The 22,224-nt window shown below is 40.1% G+C and overlaps 1 protein-coding gene across 2 annotated transcripts in view; it reads left to right on the plus strand.

Annotated features, from left to right (window-relative positions):
- The first annotated feature begins 14,295 nt into the window (after positions 1-14,295).
- LOC124795317 (nuclear valosin-containing protein-like) overlaps positions 14,296-22,224 on the plus strand; it is a 158,331-nt gene continuing 150,402 nt past the window's right edge. For both annotated transcript variants that reach the window (XM_047259288.1, XM_047259289.1), the window contains exon 1: positions 14,296-14,546. In XM_047259288.1, coding sequence (XP_047115244.1) covers positions 14,385-14,546 — 162 coding nt within the window. In that variant the 5' untranslated portion in view covers positions 14,296-14,384. The remainder of the gene's footprint in view (positions 14,547-22,224) is intronic.

Below are 22,224 nucleotides of genomic sequence, written 5' to 3' on the forward strand. Positions count from 1 at the left end.
ACTCCAACAAGATACAGAAGGCCACTTCCAAAATAATTCTCAGGAAAAAAGAGGTTACGAAAACAGCAGATTCAAAGACATAGGACTTCAACAAAAACAACACTCGAAATTCTTACAGAATATTCAGAGAAAATATGACAGGATATTAAACAACGAGCTTATTCTTCAAAAAGCAAGACGGAACGCTGTGGATAAACCTTAAAAAGAACTGTGAAATATTAGTGCAATACTTCAACACACTACCGGTACTAATCTGTGATAAACAGATGCATATTCTGCAGTTCGAGAAGCCAGAACCTAACCTCGATTGCAGACCGTCAACACACGAAGAGATGGTGAAAATGACAAAATCATTGAAAAATAACAGAGGACCTAGAGAAGATGGACTGATTGCGGAAATGTGGAAATCAGACCACTAAAACATCAGACCCAAAATACACAGAATCATCAAAAACCTATGGGGAACACAAAAGATACCAGAAGAATCGAAATCAGGGTTAATACACCCCCTCCACAATAAAGGAGATGGAACTATAGAGGAATTTCACTTCTGCCTGTGAGATACAAAAATCTATCCAAAGTTCTGTTAAATCGACTGGAGCCTGAAATAGAACCACAGATTGGAAAATACAAAGGAGCGTTCAGAAAGGAAAAATCGTGCATCGAGTACATCTGGTGCCAGAAAACAATATTAACAACCAGGAGTTCCAGGAACATCATAATAACATTCGTTGGCATCAAGAAGACTACGACTGCAACACACTGGAAGAAATGAAGGTGGACCACAAGACCAGAAAGCTAATCCAGGAACAATTTACAAATACAACATCCAAAGTATAGTTTATGGGCGAGATCTAGGAACCATTCGAAATCAAAACAGGAATGAGTCAGGCAAATGGCCTGTCACCCATTCTATTTAACTCGGTTTTGGAGAGAATAGTCAAGACAAGTGACAAAGGGGTCAAGGGGATAAAGATGGGGCGACACAAGGATAGAACCATGTACATAATAGTCTGGTCTTTGACGTTCATATAGCTATCATAACATATAACGCAAAAGAAGCCAAAGAAACTCAAGGGACACTACACGAAATCTCAGTCGAGAGAAGACTGCAAATTGCATACGAAAAAATAAAATACATGGTCACAAAATCCAGACAGACACCTACTGGTAACGAATTATGGAAAAATAACAAAAGTAGAAAGTTTCAGCTATCTGAGAGAGATTGTGCAGAAAACAGGACTGAACTCGACATCCAATGAAGAAAGGATCAGAAAACTACAAAAAGCATATACAACCATTACAGCAAAAGAAGTATTTTCATCAATGCCAAATTAAGACACTATAGCACAGTAGTCTTACCAGAGGCCTTGTATGCCTCAGAAACAACAGTAATCAAGGGAAGATACTGAGAAAGATCTAAAAGCCAGTTCAGAAAGAGAATATCTAGATAAAGAGGCCGACAAAAGAAGTGTTTGAACTAACAGAGACGATTACAAACAACATCAAGAAAAGAAGGGCAAAGTTTTATGGACACGTACATAGGATGAACGAAAATAGGTTGATGAAGAAAATTTTTAACATAGTGACAAATAATAAAGTGAAAACCAATTGGGTAAAGGAAACCATGGAAGACCTCAAGAAACTGAATGTCTCCGCAGAAGATATGACAGACAGGGAAAAATACAGAGAAATAGTCGGAAAACAGAAAGTTCAGCAGATACCAAAAGAGAAGAAAACACGAAAGAAGTGGACAGAAGAGAGGCAGAAGAAACGGAGTGAATATATGAGTGCTTTTTGGGAAGAAGAAAGAAAGATACGGGGAAAATGCCATTAAAATTGAGTTTCAGTACTTATGGGGGAATTAACGATTTTTACTATTATTATTATGTGCGATTAGACCATGTTGGATCACACAAAGCTTCTTGGTTCTTTTTCCTTTTTTTCCACACTGTTCTCACTTTTTGTGCATGGGCGCTCTTCCTTTCCTCTGTCCATTTTGTTCCTGCTTTCTTTGGAGCTTCGTTCTCTGACTTAACTTACCATCTGTCAACTTTCTTCTTAAATACCTCTATGTCCAAAATATCTGAATAATTTATCTGAGCTTTTTGTAGGCCCTTTTGAACCTCTTGTATCCAGGGTATAGTTTTAAGTGCTTCTATGTATTTAAGAATTTTGTGCGTAAATCTTGCTTTGGGAAGCCTAGACACGCCGCAGTACATCTGGTGTAATGTCGCCGCAGGCTGCCACAATACGTTGTTTCACATCCTCTGGGGTTGTAGGCACATCACGGTACACATTCTCCTTTAACGTACCCCACAGAAAGAAGTCCAGAGGTGTAAGATCAGGAGAACGGGCTGGCCAATTTATGCGTCCTCCACGTCCTATGAAACGCCCGTCGAACATCCTGTCAAGGGTCAGCCTAGTGTTAATTGCGGAATGTGCAGGTGCACCATCATGCTGATACCACATACGTCGACGCGTTTCCAGTGGGACATTTTCGAGCAACGTTGGCTGGTCATTCTGTAGAAACGCGATGTATGTTGCAGCTGTTTGGGCCCCTGCAATGAAGTGAGGACCAATGAGGTGGTCGTCAATGATTCCGCACCATACATTTACAGTCCACGGTCGCTGTCGCTCTACCTGTCTGAGCCAGCGAGGATTGTCCACGGACCAGTAATGCATGTTCCGTAGATTCACTGCCCCGTGGTTTGTGAAACCCGCTTCATCGGTAAACAGGTAGAACTGCAACGCATTCTCTGTTAATGCCCATTGACAGAATTGCACTCGATGATTAAAGTCATCACCATGTAATTGCTGATGTAGCGACAAATGAAACGGGTGAAAGCGGTGACGATGCAGAAAAACAGTTATATGCAGATCTCTGAGTCTCTTAGGTCACTTTTGAATGATGTCTGTAGACCATGGAGCGCAGTAGGTACTGCCCCCACCCAATTCTGTGTCATATAGTATCGCAGAGCTGCTACTAGTTGTTTATGCAGACACTCGACTACGCCGTTTTATGCAGTACTACGCTACATGCCTTACAAAATAACTAATGCTTTGAAATGATAAGCCTCAAATTGTCACCTCTGGTCAGTGGTTTTTCGCAGTGGTACGCCGAATTGGACGACCCAACCACGAAGAAGTGTTTGTGCTACTGTTTCAGCTGTCGTATCTTTTGTGGGGAATGTTAGAGCCCACCTGGAAAATCGGTCCACAACTTTGAGACAGTAACTATAGCCTTCTGAGACTGTGAGTGGGCCTACGATATTGGAGTGCACGTGATCTTCGGTAGAAATGCGCCTAACTGTGCTCTAACATGCTGTGTGATCTCGTTCCTCTGACACGTTATGCCTTGCTTGACAAATGTTTTGCAATCTGCACGCATTCCAGGCCAGATGAAACTTTACTTGACCAATCTAAGAGTATCTCATATTCCTGGATGCGCAGATTGTGTACTAATGCAATTGCTTGGCTTCGATATTGTTGTGGCCCAAATGAATGTGCTTTCACTCCGGATAAGTCACAATACAATTAAATACTCGCTTCAGGTGTCGAGATATGTTGCGAATTTAGTCCTCCAGTTGTTTCAAGAAACCGCGTAACTCCTCATCACGTTGTTGCACCTGTGCGAGGGCATCAAAATCAATGTCAGTTGTTATAGCTTCGACATGGAGCATGGTTATGCTGCCATGTACATAAACTCTACACACGAGAGTGTGTCCGCTGGCTCATTCAACTTCCCTTGTACATAGACAATACAGGTAATGGATTGGTTAATGTAATCTAAACGGCGTAGTTGCTTGAGCAATGCTTTCCTTGATTTTACAGTAAAAGCATAAGTTAACATCTTGTGGTCTGTGTAAACAGCGAACCAGTGGCCCTCTAGTGAATGCCTGACTTTCTTGACTGCAACATAGGTGGCATATAATTCGGGACTATCTGTTGCCCAATGTTTGCTGTGAAGGTGACAACTTATGACTGAAGAAAACAATGAGCTACCAACATGCTCGACCCATTGTTGCAGTACAGTATCAAGCATACGCTGCAAGTGGAGCCTGTGCCACTGATGCCAAGCGTGCAATCTCTGCATTTTCTGGTTTCACAGCTTGAAAAACATCGCCTTCCTCGTTTCTCCAATGTACCCTGTCGTCTGTCTTTGGTGTGCCCCTAAGAAGTTAGCTCAGGGGAGCAGTTACCAATGCATGATTATTTATGAATATTTGATAAAAATTTACGACCTCTAACGGTGCGAGGGTACTTGCTTATGGCTTCTTCTTCACCCTGTCCTGATAGAATACCATGCATGTCTACAATGTATCCAAGAAATTGTACCTCTCTAGCTCCAAAAGTACACTTTGAAGGATTGATTACCTAACCTTGCTCGTATGAACGATGAAATGCCTGGGCCAGATACTGTAAATGTTCTCCTTCTGATGCAGCCATGACCAATATCTTGTCTATGTAGACATAACAGAAGTCAAAGTCACGAAAGATCTCAACTATAAAACGAGGAACGTCTGTGGTGCCTTGCAAACATTGAAGGGCATTAGTGAACTCGAATAGGCCGAATGGGGTTGTAACCGCTGTTTTGGTTATCTTCTGTAACAACAGGGATCTGATAGTACACCTGGACTAGATCGTTGGTGGAAAATCTAGTCTTACCATGAACAAATGGTTCAACTGGCTCTGAGCACTATGGGACTTAACTTCTGAGGTCATCAGTCCCCTAGAACTTAGAACTACTTAAACCTAACTAACCTAGTGGCATCACACACATCCATGCCCAAGACAGAATTCGAACCTGCGACCACAGCGGTCGCGCGGTTCCAGACTGTTGCACCCAGAACCACTCGGCCACTCCGGCCAGCTACCATGAACACTGGAAGAAACGTCTTCTCTGTGTGGCACAGCATACGGATCCAGTATGGTCCTCACATTGAGCTAATGGTAAACGTCACATGAGTGCCAATTGTGCTTCTTCTTCTTAGGTACCACATGGATTGGGGCTGCCTAGCTGCTACTCTACAAATGCCCTGTAACAGCATGCTGCAGAATTCCTGCTTCACAACTTTCAACTTCTCTCATGTGAAACATCTAGGCAGAGTGTGAGTTGGTGTGCCTGAGGTGGTCAAATGTGATTCAGCATTGTGCATTTAACTGGTGAGAGAATAGGCGACTGCTGCATGATTTTGAGAAATTCTTTTAGTAGTCGAGTGTACGGCGTATTTCCTGCGACAATTCATACCATCATCAGGTTGACACAACACATCTTCCCAGGAGTATTTAGATATGTAGTCGAATCGACCACCTGCTAGCATCAAAGGTCAAGTATCAAGTTATAAAATGATAAGAAATCGGCCTATGATAGGTTGCAATCCATCAGCAACTGTGGACTGCCACTCAGAGGTATTTCATAGTTAAGCAACAACGTGACCCGACCGTATGTTATAGTTTTAGAGTTGTTAGCAGCAAACAGACGACAGTCGTTGCAGATCCACCATGGTAGACTAGTTGCCAGGTATACTGACACTTCTGCCCCTGTGTCCACTAGGTATTATAATTTCGTGCTGTGGTCTATGACACAAAGCAATATCTGTGGGTCAGCAACTTCTGTTAATCAGTACTATGAAAAACCAGTCCTGCCCATTGACTAGGTCTCGACTCGAAACTAGTCATCGAGTGAACAAAAAAAAGTGAAATATGCAGCTTTTGACTGGTTGTGCTGGAAAAAGTACTTACCATGTAAGTGACATAACATGAGTACTCCTTAGGTTTGGGTACACGGACTGACTTTCTGACTGCCTGGTCCCCTTCTGGAGCATCAGTGTCTGTCAGCTGCATCTCAGTCTCTTCTATGTCTACCACTGACTGAGCATCTGGGATGTAGTGTAGGTCTTGATCAGTGTTGGCTCTGTTCTTGATTGCTGTCAGCTTGTCACTCTCAGCACTGCTGATTTCCTCTACTTCCTCTTCCTGTCCTCATTCAGCACACTGTTTATTTCGTCAGAACATACAGTAATCTTCATTATTTACAACTGGCGTCCTGTTACTGTCAGTCACGCACTCATAATCCAGAAAATAAACACTCCCGTTTTTCACAATTTTCTTGGGGTTCAGTGGATCCGTTAGTCTTTAACCATTGCACAGTTCATCGTAACCTACAAAAACAAGTTAGATTTGGCATACCACTTTCTTCTATTTTTGTCTGGTATATAGAGAAGGGCTTGCCAACCACACATTTAAATGTTTAATACAAGATACTTTTCACTTCCATAAGAGAGGGAGAGAAGGAAACATAGTGGGTGAATATGGATTGGGGGAGAGAAATGAAAGAGGAAGCCGTCTGGTAGAATTTTGCACAGAGCATAACTTAATCATAGCTAACACTTGGTTCAAGAATCATAAAAGAAGGTTGTATACATGGAAGAATCCTGGAGATACTAGAAGGTATCAGATAGATTATATAATGGTAAGACAGAGATTTAGGAACCAAGTTTTAAATTGTAAGACATTTCCAATGGCAGATGTGGACTCTGACCACAATCTATTGGTTATGAACTGTAGATTAAAACTGAAGAAACTGCAAAAAGGTGGGAATTTAAGGAGATGGGATCTGGATAAACTGACTAAACCAGAGGTTGTACAGAGTTTCAGGGAGAGCATAAGAGAACAATTGACAGGAATGGGGGAAAGAAATACAGTAGAAGAACAATGGGTAGCTCTGAGGGATGAAGTAGTGAAGGCAGCAGAGGATCAAGTAGGTAAAAAGACGATGGCTAGTAGAAATCCTTGGGTAACAGAAGAAATATTGAATTTAATTGATGAAAGGAGAAAATATAAAAATGCAGTAAATGAAGTAGGCAAAAGGGAATACAAACATCTCAAAAATGAGATCGACAGGAAGTGCAAAATGGCTAAGCAGGGATGGCTAGAGGACAAATGTAAGGATGTAGAGGCTTATCTCACTATGGGTAAGATAGATACAGCCTACAGGAAAAATAAAGAGCCCTTTGGAGAGAGGAGAGTGACTTGTATGAATATCAAGAGCTCAGATGGAATCCCAGTTGTAAGCAAAGAAGGGAAAGCAGAAAGGTGGAAGGAGTATATAAAGGGTCTATACAAGGGCGATGTACTTGAGGACAATATTATGGAAATGGAAGAGGATGTAGATGAAGATGAAATGGAAGATACGATACTGCGTGAAGAGTTTGACAGAGCACTGAAAGACCTGAGTCGAAATAAGGCCCCAGGAGTAGACAACATTCCATTGGAACTACTGACGGCCTTGGGAGAGCCAGTCCTGAGAAAACTCTACCATCTGGTGAGCAAGATGTATGAGACAGGCAAAATCCCCTCAGACTTCAAGAAGAATATAATAATTCCAATCCCAAAGAAAGCAGATGTTGACAGATGTGAAAATTACCGAACTATCAGTTTAATAACTCACAGATGCAAAATACTAACGCGAATTCTTTACAGACGAGTGGAAAAACTGGTAAAAGCCAACCTTGGGGGAGTTCAGTTTGGATTCCACAGAAATGTTGGAACACGTGAGGCAATACTGACCCTACGACTTATCTTAGAAAATAGATTAAGGAAAGGCGAAACAACATTTCTAGCATTTGTGGACATAGAGAAAGCTTTTGACAATGTTGACTGGAATACTCTCTTTCAAATTCTAAAGGTGGCAGGGGTAAAATACAGGGAGCGAAAGGCTATTTACAATTTGTACAGAAACCAGATGGCAGCTATAAGAGTCGAGGGACCTGAAAGGGAAGCAGTGGTTGGGAAGGGAGTGAGACAGGGTTGTAGCCTGTCCCCGATGTTATTCAATCTGTATATTGAGCAAGCAGTAAAGGAAACAACAGAAAAATTCGGAGTAGGTATTAAAATTCATGGAGAAGAAATAAAACATTGAGGTTCACCGATGACATTGTAATTCTGTCAGAGGCAGCAAAGGACTTGGAAGAGCAGCTGAACGGAATGGACAGTGTCTTGAAAGGAGGATATAAGATGAACATCAACATAAGCAAAAGGAGGATAATGGAATGTAGTCGAATTAAGTCGGGCGATGCTGAGGGAATTGGATTAGGAAATGAGACACTTAAAGTAGTAAAGTAGTTTTGCTATTTGGGGGCAAAAAAGCTGATGATGATCGAAGTAGGGAGGATATAAAATGTAGACTGGCAATGGCAAGGAAAGGGTTTCTGAATAAGAGAAATTTGTTAACATCGAGTATAGATTTAAGTGTCAGGAAGTCGTTTCTGAAAGTATTTGTATTGAGTGTAGCCATGTATGGAAGTGAAACATGGACGATAAATAGTTTGGACAAGAAGAGAATAGAAGCTTTCAAAATGTGGTGCTACAGAAGAATGCTGAAGATTAGATGGGTAGATCACATAACTAATGAGAAGGTATTGAATAGAATTGGGGAGAAGAGGAGTTTGTGGCACAACTTGACAAGAAGAAGGGACCAGTTGGTAGGACATGTTCTGAGGCATCAAGGGATCACAAATTTAGCATTGGAAGGCAGCGTGGAGGGTAATCTTTGGTTATCTTTGGAGAAACCCTGCTGTGATTTCTTACAATGCCTTGTGAATAAGGCACTGTCACCTCCTTCGTCTGATATGAGGTATTCTACCACACTTTCGTTTAGTAACTTCGCTTGGATGTACTCTGATGTGAAATTTGTACTGGACTCCATACCCATCTGGTAAGGCAAACAAGATTTTGGTAAATCTTTAAGCATATGAGTACAATTAGTCCATCATCTCCTTGTTTCCCGTATTCTGTAGTTTGTCCACTACATTCAGAATATGATTACACAATTCCAATTTTTTCGAATCTGGATAATGCAGTGTTCAACACAGTAGCCCAGAGGTTCAGGCAACTAATTTTATTCTCACCAGCAAGCAGGTTTTCCAGGGTTCCCAAGCCTCCTTTGCATTTGTTGCGATTTCCATATGGGCATACAAAAACTTACTCACATGCAAAAGAATAAGTGTCCACACATCTGTAACACTCTCTGTATTCATAGCAATACTTGCACCTATGGCATAAGATTAAATTTTCTGTGCATTGGAATGAGTTTCATTCAAAATTTCCAGGTGCTGTAGTAATCCTTGTTTCTCATTTGTCTACCATTGGAGTGGTGGTTTTGGTCAAACTTACGTTTGAAGATCTTTTGCAAACCAGAATTTACAGGTACTAAATCATGTAATCGATTTATTTCTAAAACGGAGAGCAAACATTGCTGAATTTGACGAAACACCAGTCGAAACAACGTATCATTTAGAATGTGGTCACATATTCTAATACACTGTGCAGTTATTTATCTTCCTGCCTGCACAACATACATAGTTCACTGCACAAATTTACAATTCTGGGAACATAACCTGTTAGCAAGGGGTTTGCAGTAGTAAAGGTAAATAATGATTACATTGTTCACAACACTTGTATTCACAGAAAATGTGTTACATGGTACACACACAAAAAGGAACTACTACACAAAGATAGTCCACACGTCATAGACTGCACTGATAAACTTGAAACAAGGAACCAGATTACCAATATAACAACAGAATTAAGGACGATAAAGTTTATTTAAGGCCAAAGCAAACCTCACAACGTATGTTCTAGATCAGTTTTATGTGGTAAAGTGCTGAGAAGTGAAACAACATTTCAAATCATCGACATTTATCTCCTAGCGAATATATATATATATATATATATATATATATATATATATATATATATATATATATATATAAAGACATCTAACAATATTTGTAAGGAAATAAATAAAGCCTGTTCACCTTATACATTACGATTTTTCTTACATAACTAATAATGTCATAAACAACTGTATTTTTCTCTTTTTTAGACCTGACTTTTCACTTAAAATGTTATTTGATGAATATTACTTCATCAGCTAATGATCTTATATATAAGCCATGTCATTCAAAAAGAAAGAACAGATTTCAATTATATATTACAGACTGACTACAAAAATAAAAATACATTGTGCATGCCACTCGATAGAGGAAGGTTCAAAGTTTCGACACGGTTGTGCTATTGATGTTTGTACCTACATGGCGACTCACCACAAGAGAAACAATTTGCGTGAAGTCAATCTATTGTTGAAGTACAACATGCATTCCGCCATTGGTTCATCAAGAAGCTACCTCTGCGCAAGCAGATTTATGACTGGCGTACAATATCGTTGGAAGTTGGTTGCATATGCAAGAGTAAGAGCACTGGTTGGCTACACAGGTCTGATAAAAAGTCGAATATATCAGAGATAAGTCCACACAGAGCCCTCAAAAGCCCACAAGATGGGCAAGCCAGGAACTGAAACTCTCTCAAACAATGATGTGGTTTGTTCTGAAATGACAGCTGCATATGAAGCCTTACAACTTGCAGTTACTGCAGCAATTGGGTCCCAGTGATGATAACAGAAGATCCGAATTTTGCCTTTCAATTCTCTGGGATATGGCAGAGGACACATTTTCCAAACGACTCATCTGTTCAGACGAATCGACGTTTCATCTATCAGGTAAAATAAACTACAATAATGTAAGAATTTGGGGGTCAAAAATCGTCGTCGAACATGAAGGAGACTCGCCGAAACTGAATGCGTTTGTGCCATTTCTGTTCGCAAAGTGAGTGTACCTTTCTTTTTTGTGGAGCAAACTGTGACAGGTATGTTACACCTCGACATACAGCAAAATTGGTTATTTCCTCAACTTCACGAAGATTCCAATGATTTCATTTTTATGCATGATGGTACCCTGCCTCACTTTCGCCTTGAGGTGTGGCGTTGCCTTAACAACAACACCCCACAACGTTGGTGTGGAAGAGATGGATAACAAGAGCTTGTTCATTGCTATTGGCCTCCCAGATCCACAGACCTCACATATTTCCATTTCTTTTCTGTGGGGGTTCATAATAGATAGAGTCTTTGTCTCACCTATGGCAGCTACTCTTCAAGAGCTAAGAAATGGAACTGTTGAAGCTGTCGATTCAAAAAACAGGGGCATCTTGATTCATGTTTGGATTGAAGTGGACCACCATTTTTATGTTTTTCGACCAATGTACGGTGCTTTTTGAGTGTGTGGTATAGAGTCTTTGTGAACATAAAACTTTGAACCTTCCTCAATCCAGTGACATACGCGATGTGTTTCTATATTTCATAAATTCTCTCTAATGAACAACTGTAGTCTGTTTCTTCTTTCTTTTTGGATCACATTGTGCAATGTGGTCGCTTGCTTTTAGATATCTGTCTTAGCTTCTGAAAGAACATTCAATGGCAAAAACATCCAAGTCATCATGGAGCATTTGCAATTTGCCACGAAGGTAAACCACTATCCTAAGATGCAGATTTAGAAGAAACGAAAGCACGAAAACCACTATTACACCACCAGTGAGAGTGGCGAAAGTAGGTTAACTTCCGATGTTAGCAGTCAACAACGCCATCAAAACTTCCTTCCCAAGAAGCCTTGATGTGATGGTCCATTGACTGTCTGCGTGAATGCAGCCATTCAAAATGCACTGTAAAATGTTTTCATGTGGTGTAATAGCCAGTGTGAACTGACTTTGATTCTACAACTTGTATTTACATAACATTAGCATAGTAATAGTTTGGAAATGGAATACTGCATTATTTACATTGCTGAACTTTGACACAGTCCAGTCACATTAATGTGACCACCTGTCAATACACTGAATAACCAGTTTGGCAGCATGGATCGTTGTGAGATATTGGAAGGTACTGATAAAGTTATTGAGCCATGCTGTCTCCAGTGCCATGGCTAGCTGTGCTAGATTTCTCTGTTGAGGATACAAGCCACAAGCAAGTCAGTCAGGCTGGTCACACAAATTCTCAATTTGTTTTAAATCTGGGAAGTTTAGTTGCCAGAGGAATACAGTAAACCCATCCAGATGTTTTTCGAACCACACAAGTACTTTGTGAGCTGTGTGACACATTGCATTGTCCTGCTGGTAGACGAGGTTGTGCGAAGGAAAACAAACATTTCCCAGAATATAACACTCCTCCTCCAGCCTGGACACTTCCAATGAATGTTCCATGGTGTCAGCCATCTGCCTGATGAGCAAAAAACGTGATTCATCTGAAATGGGCACTTGTCACTCAGTGGATGTCAAGTTGCTGGATTGGTGTGCAAACTCCAGGCTTTGTTGCTGATGAACAGCAGTCAGTATGGGTGCATGAAATAGGCCTGTGCTACAGGGGCCCATACCCAGCAACATTCGCTGAACGATTGTTGAGGAGACACTATCTTTAGCCACATGATTCGTCTCTGACGTCAGTTGCTCAACAGTTGCACATCTGTTCGTCTGTGGACATCTCTGCTGACATCGTTCACTCCTGTTATGTATGGCCTGTTGTGCACCACAGTTTCCTCAGAGCTGTTTTTGGACAGCGCCATCTTGCCATGCACAGCAAGCTTTAGCCACGACGCCACACAAACTGTTTACAAACTTAGCTATTCTGGAAATGCTTCCACCCTTGGCTCAAAGACTAACGATCATGCCATTTTCGGCGACCAATAAATCCCTCTGTTTCCACATTACAACAACGATTGCGCTGTATTCCGCTTTCTCCGGACATGCTTTATATTCCCTCCATAATTAGCGCTGCCACCGGCGTCTTTGAGTGGTTGTTGCATATTGACGTCAAACACAGGCGGTGGTTACATTAAATATAACTGGACTTGGTAATACCATGGTGTAAGAGGCTAGTTGGTGCAATTCACATACAGAGGAACAAAAACTTCCTGGCAGATTAAAAGCGTGTGTCAGACCAAGAATAGTTTTACATGACAGTGTCATGTTGGCAATACTTTTCATCTGCCAGGAAGTCACAAAACCGCTCACACTCCACTACAGAGTAAAATATTTATTCTGGAAGATATATCTATTTAGTACATTATTTTTAATGGAGCTAAATGGCTGACATAATAGTGGCACATGAAGAGCCTTTGAAAGTACGTTTCAAGAATGTATCACGAAATGTGATCTGTTTCGCATGGAAGTCTATTCACACGGAGGTCACGGAGTGAAACGGAACGTCCAAACAATCCATAATACATTTTAAATGCCACCGGTTACAGACACCATCAATGGATCTGACGGAGCGTCAACAATTCTAGGGAAGGAAGTTTTGGCGTTTACTTTATTTATTCGTCCTTAGAATATTTATTTTAATAGTATCGGAGGTGTCAGAAACATTACAGAAATAATACATACATATAAAACATTAACAAGATAGGGTAGGATATGGTGAGGATGGAGCGGGATGTTGATGTAGAGAGATTACCATTGTCTGCTAAGATTGGCAGTTATACTGTTCTGTCTTCACTCACTCATATTGTATCGGTAGCTTTGTGGTGCTGTACCTTTTTAATTTTTATTTTGTTTTCATGAAATTGGATTCCAAGAGGATTTGGATATTTGTTCTATGAGTGGTCTATTTACAGTGAACGTCAGCAGAACGGAATTCCTCGGCAGGCGACGTCAGCGTGGTATGTTTACGCCAGCTAGAACTTCAATAAAACGTCACTACGCTCAGCCTAGTGCTGAAGGATGGAATTAAAGTTCTACATACGCCATCCGGAGTCACTGTATAGTATTGCAATGACGGAACTAGCTACGATATAGTATATTAAAGGCCAAAGCCCATATTGTAACGTATATTCTTTACAAATTTTTTATGGTAAACTATAAATTAGTGAAGAATAGGAGAACTGCCTTAGAAATATTTCTGAACATTTACATTATTTATAGTAGAATGCAATACATACAGCCTTTTTACGTTATCCATTTCTTAAGTACCAAATAACGTCAGAACTACTGTATTTTTCTTTTCCAACAAAGCTTAGTCTTTCATTGTTAGAAAAAGGTTATTTAATGAAAACTACTTCCTCAATCTACGTTCTTATTTATATACAAGTTGGTCTCCAATAATCTCAGTTTCTCCGTTCAGTGTTAGGCTAAAGCGAAGTGACATTATTTACGAAGTTCCATCTCCATTAGTGAGAAAAGACCTCCTTTGACGGCGACGTTATTTCCGTTCCGTTCCGTTGACGTCTTGATAATGATAGATTATGTACCAATGGAACAGTAACTGAAGTACAAGCTGTTATTACAGTTTATTCCTTTATGTTGTCAAGTGTGAACGAATATATTGCGACGGTACAGTGTCTTTAGCCTTTAGCTTGCGCTGCCACTGGAGATTCTGTCATCTTACTTTGATCATCTTTGGAACGCGAAGTGTAGATTAGGGTTTCTGTTTCCCCCGGAAATTTGAACCAAGTAATGTAACTAACGACTTGTGATTATGTTCTTTGTAGTGTTAGCTTATGAGTGATCTTTCAGTGATGAGTCTCCTCGGAAAACTGAATTCATCAACAGAAATTATTCCTATCGAGGGTCCAAGTGAAGGAAGGAAAGATATGAAAATGAAGAAGCAGGGACTGAATCCATACTTTTCTGATCCACACATAATTGACCGTGTAAAACAGGTAAATGTTCATATTTAATGATTTGTATGCTCTTATTCCACCCATTGTTCATATTAGTGGGATAGTAGGAACATATAGATAAGTTTCAGGTATGTGTTTTCCCTTGCCCTACAGGCATTAGTGCTTGTTTATTTACTATTGTATGTAGGCTGATTATTGGTTTCACAGAATAAAGGCCATTGTTTTCACTGGTTAAATTCGTGGTTGTAATTGCCTCAGGGTTTATTGTTTACTTACAAAGTTGCTTAAAGTTCCTAGCTGGAGCTGTTTGCGGAAATATGGACGTAATCCCTTCTGTGAAGTAATTAAACTATAAACATGTTCCATTTTACTTAAAAGATGTATAGCCCACACCTATTTCAGTCGTGTTGATCCTAGGTTTGCATTTGTAAATATTGTTCCCTTATTGTAAGAGTGGTCGTTGTCTGAAATAAAATCAGAAGTGCTTATGAGGCAGTAAAAAAAGCTTACGGTATACAAGGTTTATGTGGTCATGTAAGAGTTTTACTTTAAGTCATAATCCGGATCCTGCTACGAGTGGTCTCTCAGATTTGAGAAGACTTCAAAGATATCCATTAAGTGCAATAAATTACATTGCAATGGCTTCGTATTGCAGAGAACTAAAGTATTGCAGTGCTAATTATAAAGTTCTCTGAAACATAAATTTTAAGATCTTAAGTGACGACACTCTTCAGTGTTGTAGGAGCTGCACTACAAATTTCTTAATTGGGTCTTGATCGCTTTCACTTTATCTGTATGACTGTTAGTTGCAAGGCCTCTGCAACATGTTAATTCGGTAATGTTTCTGTTTCCTGAAAATGTTATTTTAATTTGTCAAGTTTCCCCCAAAAGTATTTCCATAACTTAATAATGAATGCAGAATAAATTAGTTTCTTTATTTTTTGATCATATACAGCATTAATGCTGCATACTGTCAATGAAGCTGTGCCAAGGCACTTCGTTAATTCTAGGCCGTAGGTGTTTGTTATGGCTATGTCCTATCTGTACTTCTAAAATCTTCACTCTTTCTACTTTTTGTACCTCATTGAGTAGATAATTTTTAAACCTTGTGGTGTTCTAAGAGATATTGAATTATAGCTGTAGGCCTATGTTCTGAATTTTGCCAAAAATTAAATGGTAATCTGTTTACCTTGAACCTTCTCGTAATGTCCCCCCCCCCCCCCTTAAATATTTTGTTAGCTATCTGTTCAGTATAGGAAGAGCATTCATACTGCTTTTTGTTCCTGTGCTTGTATTGTTTCCAAGTACTTCTGAAGTACTGCTCATAAGTCTGAGACAACCTATCAGATGAGACTGATACAAGAGGAAAGCCGCATACTTTGTCATGGGATTGTTTAGTTTATCCAAGAATTTTACTGAGATGGTTAGCAAATTCCTGTGGCAGATGCTACCAGAGAGGCGTTGCGTGCGTTAGAGACAGGTTTGATATTGAAATTTCAAGAGAATACTTTCACCAAGAGTCAGCCAACATCACTTCCTCCACATGGGCCTAGTGGAATAACCACAAGAAGAAAATTCAAGTAATTACAGCTGATACAGTCACTTAATGACAGTCATTCTTCCCACATGCGATTCGTGGCTGGAACAGAGAAGGGGGATCAGTTAGTAGTAACAGAAGAACCCTCTGCCACATACCGTCAAGTGGCTTGCGGAGTATTGATGCAGATGTTATAGGACGTAAAGTAACTAAGTTATTATTATTATTTACTAAAACATTTGTTCACTTTATAGTCTACTTTGGTAGGGAATGTGATTTAACATTATCTCAGTCTATGCTGTAATACCAATGAAATCATATATACAGCAAACAACTTTCATTGAAAAATATTTAGTAGCCTAACATTTTCCTAACTTGGTGACATCAACATATTGTATAAATGTTTATCATGTAAAATAATCAGTTATTATTTATCACATAAATGGCTAAAAGGTTCGTCACAATTTCTTGTTGGACACATTTTGTTAATTGATCTGTCTATACAAAAAATTATCACCAGAGTGGACAAGTATGAAAACGGTCACAGAGTAGCGAGAAATGATGGACAGTTTGAAGACTGCCTGTATTTTTTGCATGTTGGTGATTATGAAGCAAGAAGTTAAGGAACACCCCAATAAGAGAAGGATTAAAAATGCAAGTCCAGATGTGAACAGTAACCACAGCGTTAAAACGACCAAGAAGATCCTTCGCTGCAATGGGAGAGGAATGTCAGAACTAGGGCAAAATTTAAGATTGCGGTACCACTCATCACCATTGAACTGTGACATTAGGATTTCAAGCTATACAGTGTGACAAGTGACATTGCTCATTACACACGTGAACACAAAAACTGAAGGGACATGCACGAGTATTAGGGAGTTTAGGGCTAGGAACAACAATATATTTAACAGAGCTAATTATGAAGACATATCAGAACAAAAACAAACACTAAAAAGCAGCAAATGAAATCCTCTGCAGGTGACAAAACCACAATAAAAAACTAGAAACAAATGTGGAATCAGAAATTTCACTTGATCTATATGCCCAAAGTCCATGATACCACCAACCCCCGCACAGAAACCCCAGAACTGCAAATTTCACATGAGCAATACAGGATGTCCCAGGAGGAATGGCCAGTTCAACGATACGAAAGGGACAGTTATTTGGAGCAAAAAAAAAAATCTAGTAAGTGTTAGTTCTAAAACACATACTTCAAGAGCTACAAGCACTTGTTCACCTTCTCTTAACATTTATTCTGTGTGCCGGACTGAGACTGCGGTCCCGAGTTCGAGTCTCAGCCTGGCGCACGGTTTTAATCTGCCAGGAAGTTTCATATCAGCAGCACACACTGCTGCAGAGTGAAAATCTCATTCTGGAAACATCCCCCAGGCTATGGTTAAGCCATGTCTCCGCAATATCCTTTCTTTCAGGTGTGCTAGTTCTGCAAGGTTCGCAGGAGAGCTTCTGTAAAGTTTGGAAGGTAGGAGACGAGGTACTGGCAGAAGTAAAGCTGTGAGGATGGGGCGTGAGTCGTGCTTGGGTAGCTCAGTTGGTAGAGCACTTGCCCGCGAAAGGCAAAGGTCCCGAGTTCGAGTCTTGGTCCGGCACACAGTTTTAATCTGCCAGGAAGTTTCAAAGCCACACTACCTACCAGTCACAACACGGTATAATTATCAACACCTCACAACAACAACATGCATACCATACATACTGAAATAAAAACAGGCTTACCCATCCTAGTCAGCTGACACACACAAGTCTAGCTATAGCAGAAATGTCATCAACAGTCTCTCTAATGGCCAGCTTAGACTTCTGACTTCAAGAAACCCTCCGGATAGAAAGCCATAAGGTGTCCTGCAGCTAGCACCACATATACTGGTCCCTGTTACAAGATGCAGCAACTTTGGTCACTCTCATACCTTCTCCGCAAGCCAAGCACCTCGTAAACGTCACATTTAAATTAAATAACTAAGAATTATGTTCAGCATGATATCCCCATTGTGCCATGCAGGCACCTGCACTTGAACTTCATTGTAATATCCATAAGCAACAAAAAATTGAGCATAGAATTAAATCTCCAGCCATAAACAACACACAGCACTAATAAATTTCAAATCCAAAAACAAATCTATTATCCATAACTGTCAACATCAAAATAATTCACTAAAAATCTGTCACAAATTCTTCCAGAATAATTCTCGCAAATATCCACATCCACATTTGTACTCTGCAAACCACCCTGAGGTGCAGGGCAGAGGGCACATCACATTGTACCAGTTATGTTTTCTTCCTGTTCCATTCACGTATGGAGTGCGGGAAGAATGATCGATTGAATGCCACTGTGCATGCAGTAATTATTCTAATCTTATTCCCATGATCCCTCTGTGAGCAATATGTGGGAGGTTGTTGTATGTCCCTAAAATAATCATTTAAAGCTCGTTCTTGAAACTTTGACTTTCTTGGGATAGTTTAATACTGTCTTCAAGAGGCTGCCTGTTCAGTTCCTTCAATATCTCTGACACTCTCCTACGGATTAAACAAAACTGTGACCATTCATGCTGCCCTTCTCTGTATATGTTCAATATCCCATGTTAGCCCTATCGAGTACGGGTCCCACAGACTTGAACAGTATTCTAGGATGGGTAGCATGAGTGACTTGTAAGCAATCTGTCTTGTAGACTGTTTGCACTTCCCCAGTACTCTACCAATAAACTGAAGTGTGCCATCTGCTTTATCCACGACTGAACCTACGTGATAATTCCATTTTATATCCGTACAAAGTGTTACACCCAGGTATTTGAGTTGGCCAATTCCAACAGTGAGTGGTTGATATAATAGTCACAGAATACTGTTTTTTTCATTTAGTGAAGTGCCAAATTTTACCTTTCTGAACATTTAAAGCAAGTTGCCAATCTCTCTACTATGTTGAAATCTTAACAAGATCTGACTGAATATTTATGCAGCTTCCCTCAGATATTAGGCTACTTCATTATAGATAACTGCATCATCTGCAAAAAGCCCAATTTTGCTATTAATATTGTCTGCAAGGTCATTAATATATAATATGAACAGCAAGGGTCCCAACATTCTTCCCTGGGGCACACCTGAAGTTACTTCTACCTCTGACGATGATTCTCCGTCCAAGATAACATGCTGAGTCCTCCCCAAACAGGCTATGCGGAAACCGCTGCTGGAGATGGGTAAATCTAAAACTGGCCAGCGTTGTGTCTTACGCCACAAGGTTTTTCGGCTTTGGGAGACGGAGTGGCGTAACAGTATGCACAACAAACTGCGTGTCATTAAGGAGACTGCGAATGTGTGGAAGTCTTCGCTGTTGGCTTCTCGCAGGGAATCGATTGTCCCTTGTTGGCTGCGCATTGGCCATACATGGCTCACACATGGTTAACTCTTCCATTGCAAGGACCCACCTGAGTGTCACTGTGGCTCCCAAATGACAGTTGTCCACCTCTTGTGGGACTGCCCACTTTTAGCCGCTTTGTGGTGGACTTTTAACTTTCCCAGCACCCTACCTTCGGTGTGGGCGACACTGCCTCAGCAGCAGCTTTAGTTTACGTTTTATTCATGAGGGTGGGATTTCTCATTTGATCTGAGTTTTGGTGCATGTCCTTTGTCCCTCTGTGTTGTCCACCCAAGGGTTTTTAGGGTGGAGGTTTTAATGTGGATGGCTTCTCCTTTTTTATTCTCATGGTCAGCCACTCATGGTAATCTGCTTTCTTGTTTTTAGTTTCTTCTCGTTGTTTCTTGCATATCTCTGTTTTTCTTGTCCTGTTTTGTCCACTGTATTGTTTGTTGTTGTTCTGGTTCTTCCTTATTGCTGTTATTGTGCCGCACGTCATCTTTGTTTTCTTCTTTCTACTGGAAACAAGGGACCGATGGCCTCACAGTTTGGTCCCTTCCCCCCACCACCACCCCTTTAAACCAACCAACCAACCATGTTGTGTCCTCCCTACAACAAATTTCGGTTGATACCCCTTGTGATTGTACATTTGTGAATAAGTGTAGGTGTGGTGCTGAGTCAAATGCTTTTTGGGAATCAAGAAATACTGCATCTGACTGGTTGCCTTGATCCGAAGCTTTCGATATGTGATGTGAGAAAAGTGCGAGCTGGGTTTCACATGATCAATGTTTTTGAAATCCCTTCTGGTTGGCATTGAGGTCATTCTGTTCAAGATACCTCTTTATGTTTGAGCTCAGAATATGTTCTAAGATTCTACAACAAATCGATGTCAAGGGTATTGCACAATAGTTTTGTGGGTCACTTTCACTACCTTTCTTGTGGACGGATGTGGCCTAATGCTTTTTCCAAGAACTGGGCATGGTGTTTTGTTAGAGGAATCTACAATAGATTATATTTAGAAGAGGGCCTAACTCAGTTGCAGATGATTTGTATGGAATCTGACTGTGATTCCATCAGGGCCTGGAGCTTTGTTCAGTTTTAATGATTTCAGCTGTTTCGCAACACCACTGACCTGGAATACTTATTTCATTCATCTTTTCAGTGGTACGAGGATTAAATTGGAACAGTTCTCAAAGGTTTTGCTTTGTAAAGGAACATTTGAAAATGGAGTTAAGCATTTTAGATTTCGCTGAAGATGTCTAATGAAACACTAACAGCACTTGCTATCTAGTTAAAAGGATAAACGTAGCACACTAGGGGGTGCCACTGTGTACTCCAACACACCCACTGCAAACATGGTCCCCTTCAGACACACATTGTCACTATGGCATCACACAACACAACATAGTTACATTACAGGTCAACGCAGACAGGTGGTACATTAAACTTTGATTGACTGCCATATCAGGGAATACCAGGTAACTAGCATTTTTAACCCAAGTGCAGGACTCGGCAAGTTCACTTATGCCTTAGAATCTCTATGGAGAGAGCTTGGTAAAGAAGACTCTAAAGAAAACTCAGTAGTCATTATTAGGGGTACTGGGGACAGCTTTGGACCATAACCTCAACTACACAATTGAGAAAGACTGGGATCCACCCTAACACTTAAAGTAATAGTCTGGTGAAAAAGAAACTTCTTCCCTAATTAATCAGTTGGTCTCAAATTTTAAACATACAATTTCAGAATATTGCTTAATATAACTACAAAGTTACAACTTGATCCATCCAAAAGTTTTTTAGAAGTTATTATTTTCTTTTATTCTGAAGGTTTTTTGGAACTTGTTTTTATATAGTAAATGTACTATAATGTGATTGAAAGATTGGAGACTGTATTTAATAATATAGACAAACAGTTCTGTATAAGGTTATTTGGATATCTTTTACAGTGACTTTAAAATTAATTTTCAAATTTCTGAATCTTTTATTGAAATATCAAAACAGTTCTGTATCAATATTTTCTTTGTTTTCCCAAAATTATACTCTGACTGTTAGTACTGACAGTACAAATTTAGGGAATATTTACTGTGAAAAAGATATTCAAATGTTCAGTTTCACAAATTAGAGATAATTGCAGTCAAAAGTTACAACACAGTCACTCCCCAGTCCTTGTCCTAAAATCCACCTGGGTGGTACGTTCTTCTTTCTGCTCTCTTGTGAGCTTCCTCAGCTTGTGTGGCTTTGGGTCTGGATGCATGTTGCCGTCTTCTTCTTCTTCCCAATTCTAGGCATTGTTTGGCCTTTTGCTTCCTTCTTGGCTCGTCTTTAACTTTTCTCCTTCGCATCCTTATTGCTGGCAGAGAAGTGGTCGTTGTTCTTGTTGCTTCTCACAGATAGCACCCTTGATTTAACTGTGAAATGGCTTCTGTCATTACTATTTCTACTTTTCTTTTGGGTACAGATACATCCTTTGGGCACTTTGATCATGTTATACTATTTAGACACTCATTCTCATTTTGAATCTCTCCAGCAGCGCATCTGGAGAGAATTGTAGCAGATGCTAGCCTCTGATAAATAGATATCATTCTAACAACAGATGGTCTCAGAGCAGCATGGATAGAAGTTTTATGTGGTTCTGCATATTCTTCTTTGGCCAGGGCACAATTAAAGAAATGCCAAAAATTCTCACCTGTTGGACACTTCATGTGTTGTGTTTTCTCATCAGTGTTCATACAGTGGTGCATAGATTGCACTCTTCAGTGCCGTAGTAGCTGGAGTTTTGTAAACCATGCCTGCACATACTACAGCGACATTACTAATAGATC

This window comes from Schistocerca piceifrons, chromosome 4 (assembly GCF_021461385.2).
Source record: "Schistocerca piceifrons isolate TAMUIC-IGC-003096 chromosome 4, iqSchPice1.1, whole genome shotgun sequence".
Taxonomy (NCBI): Eukaryota; Metazoa; Arthropoda; class Insecta; order Orthoptera; family Acrididae; genus Schistocerca; species Schistocerca piceifrons.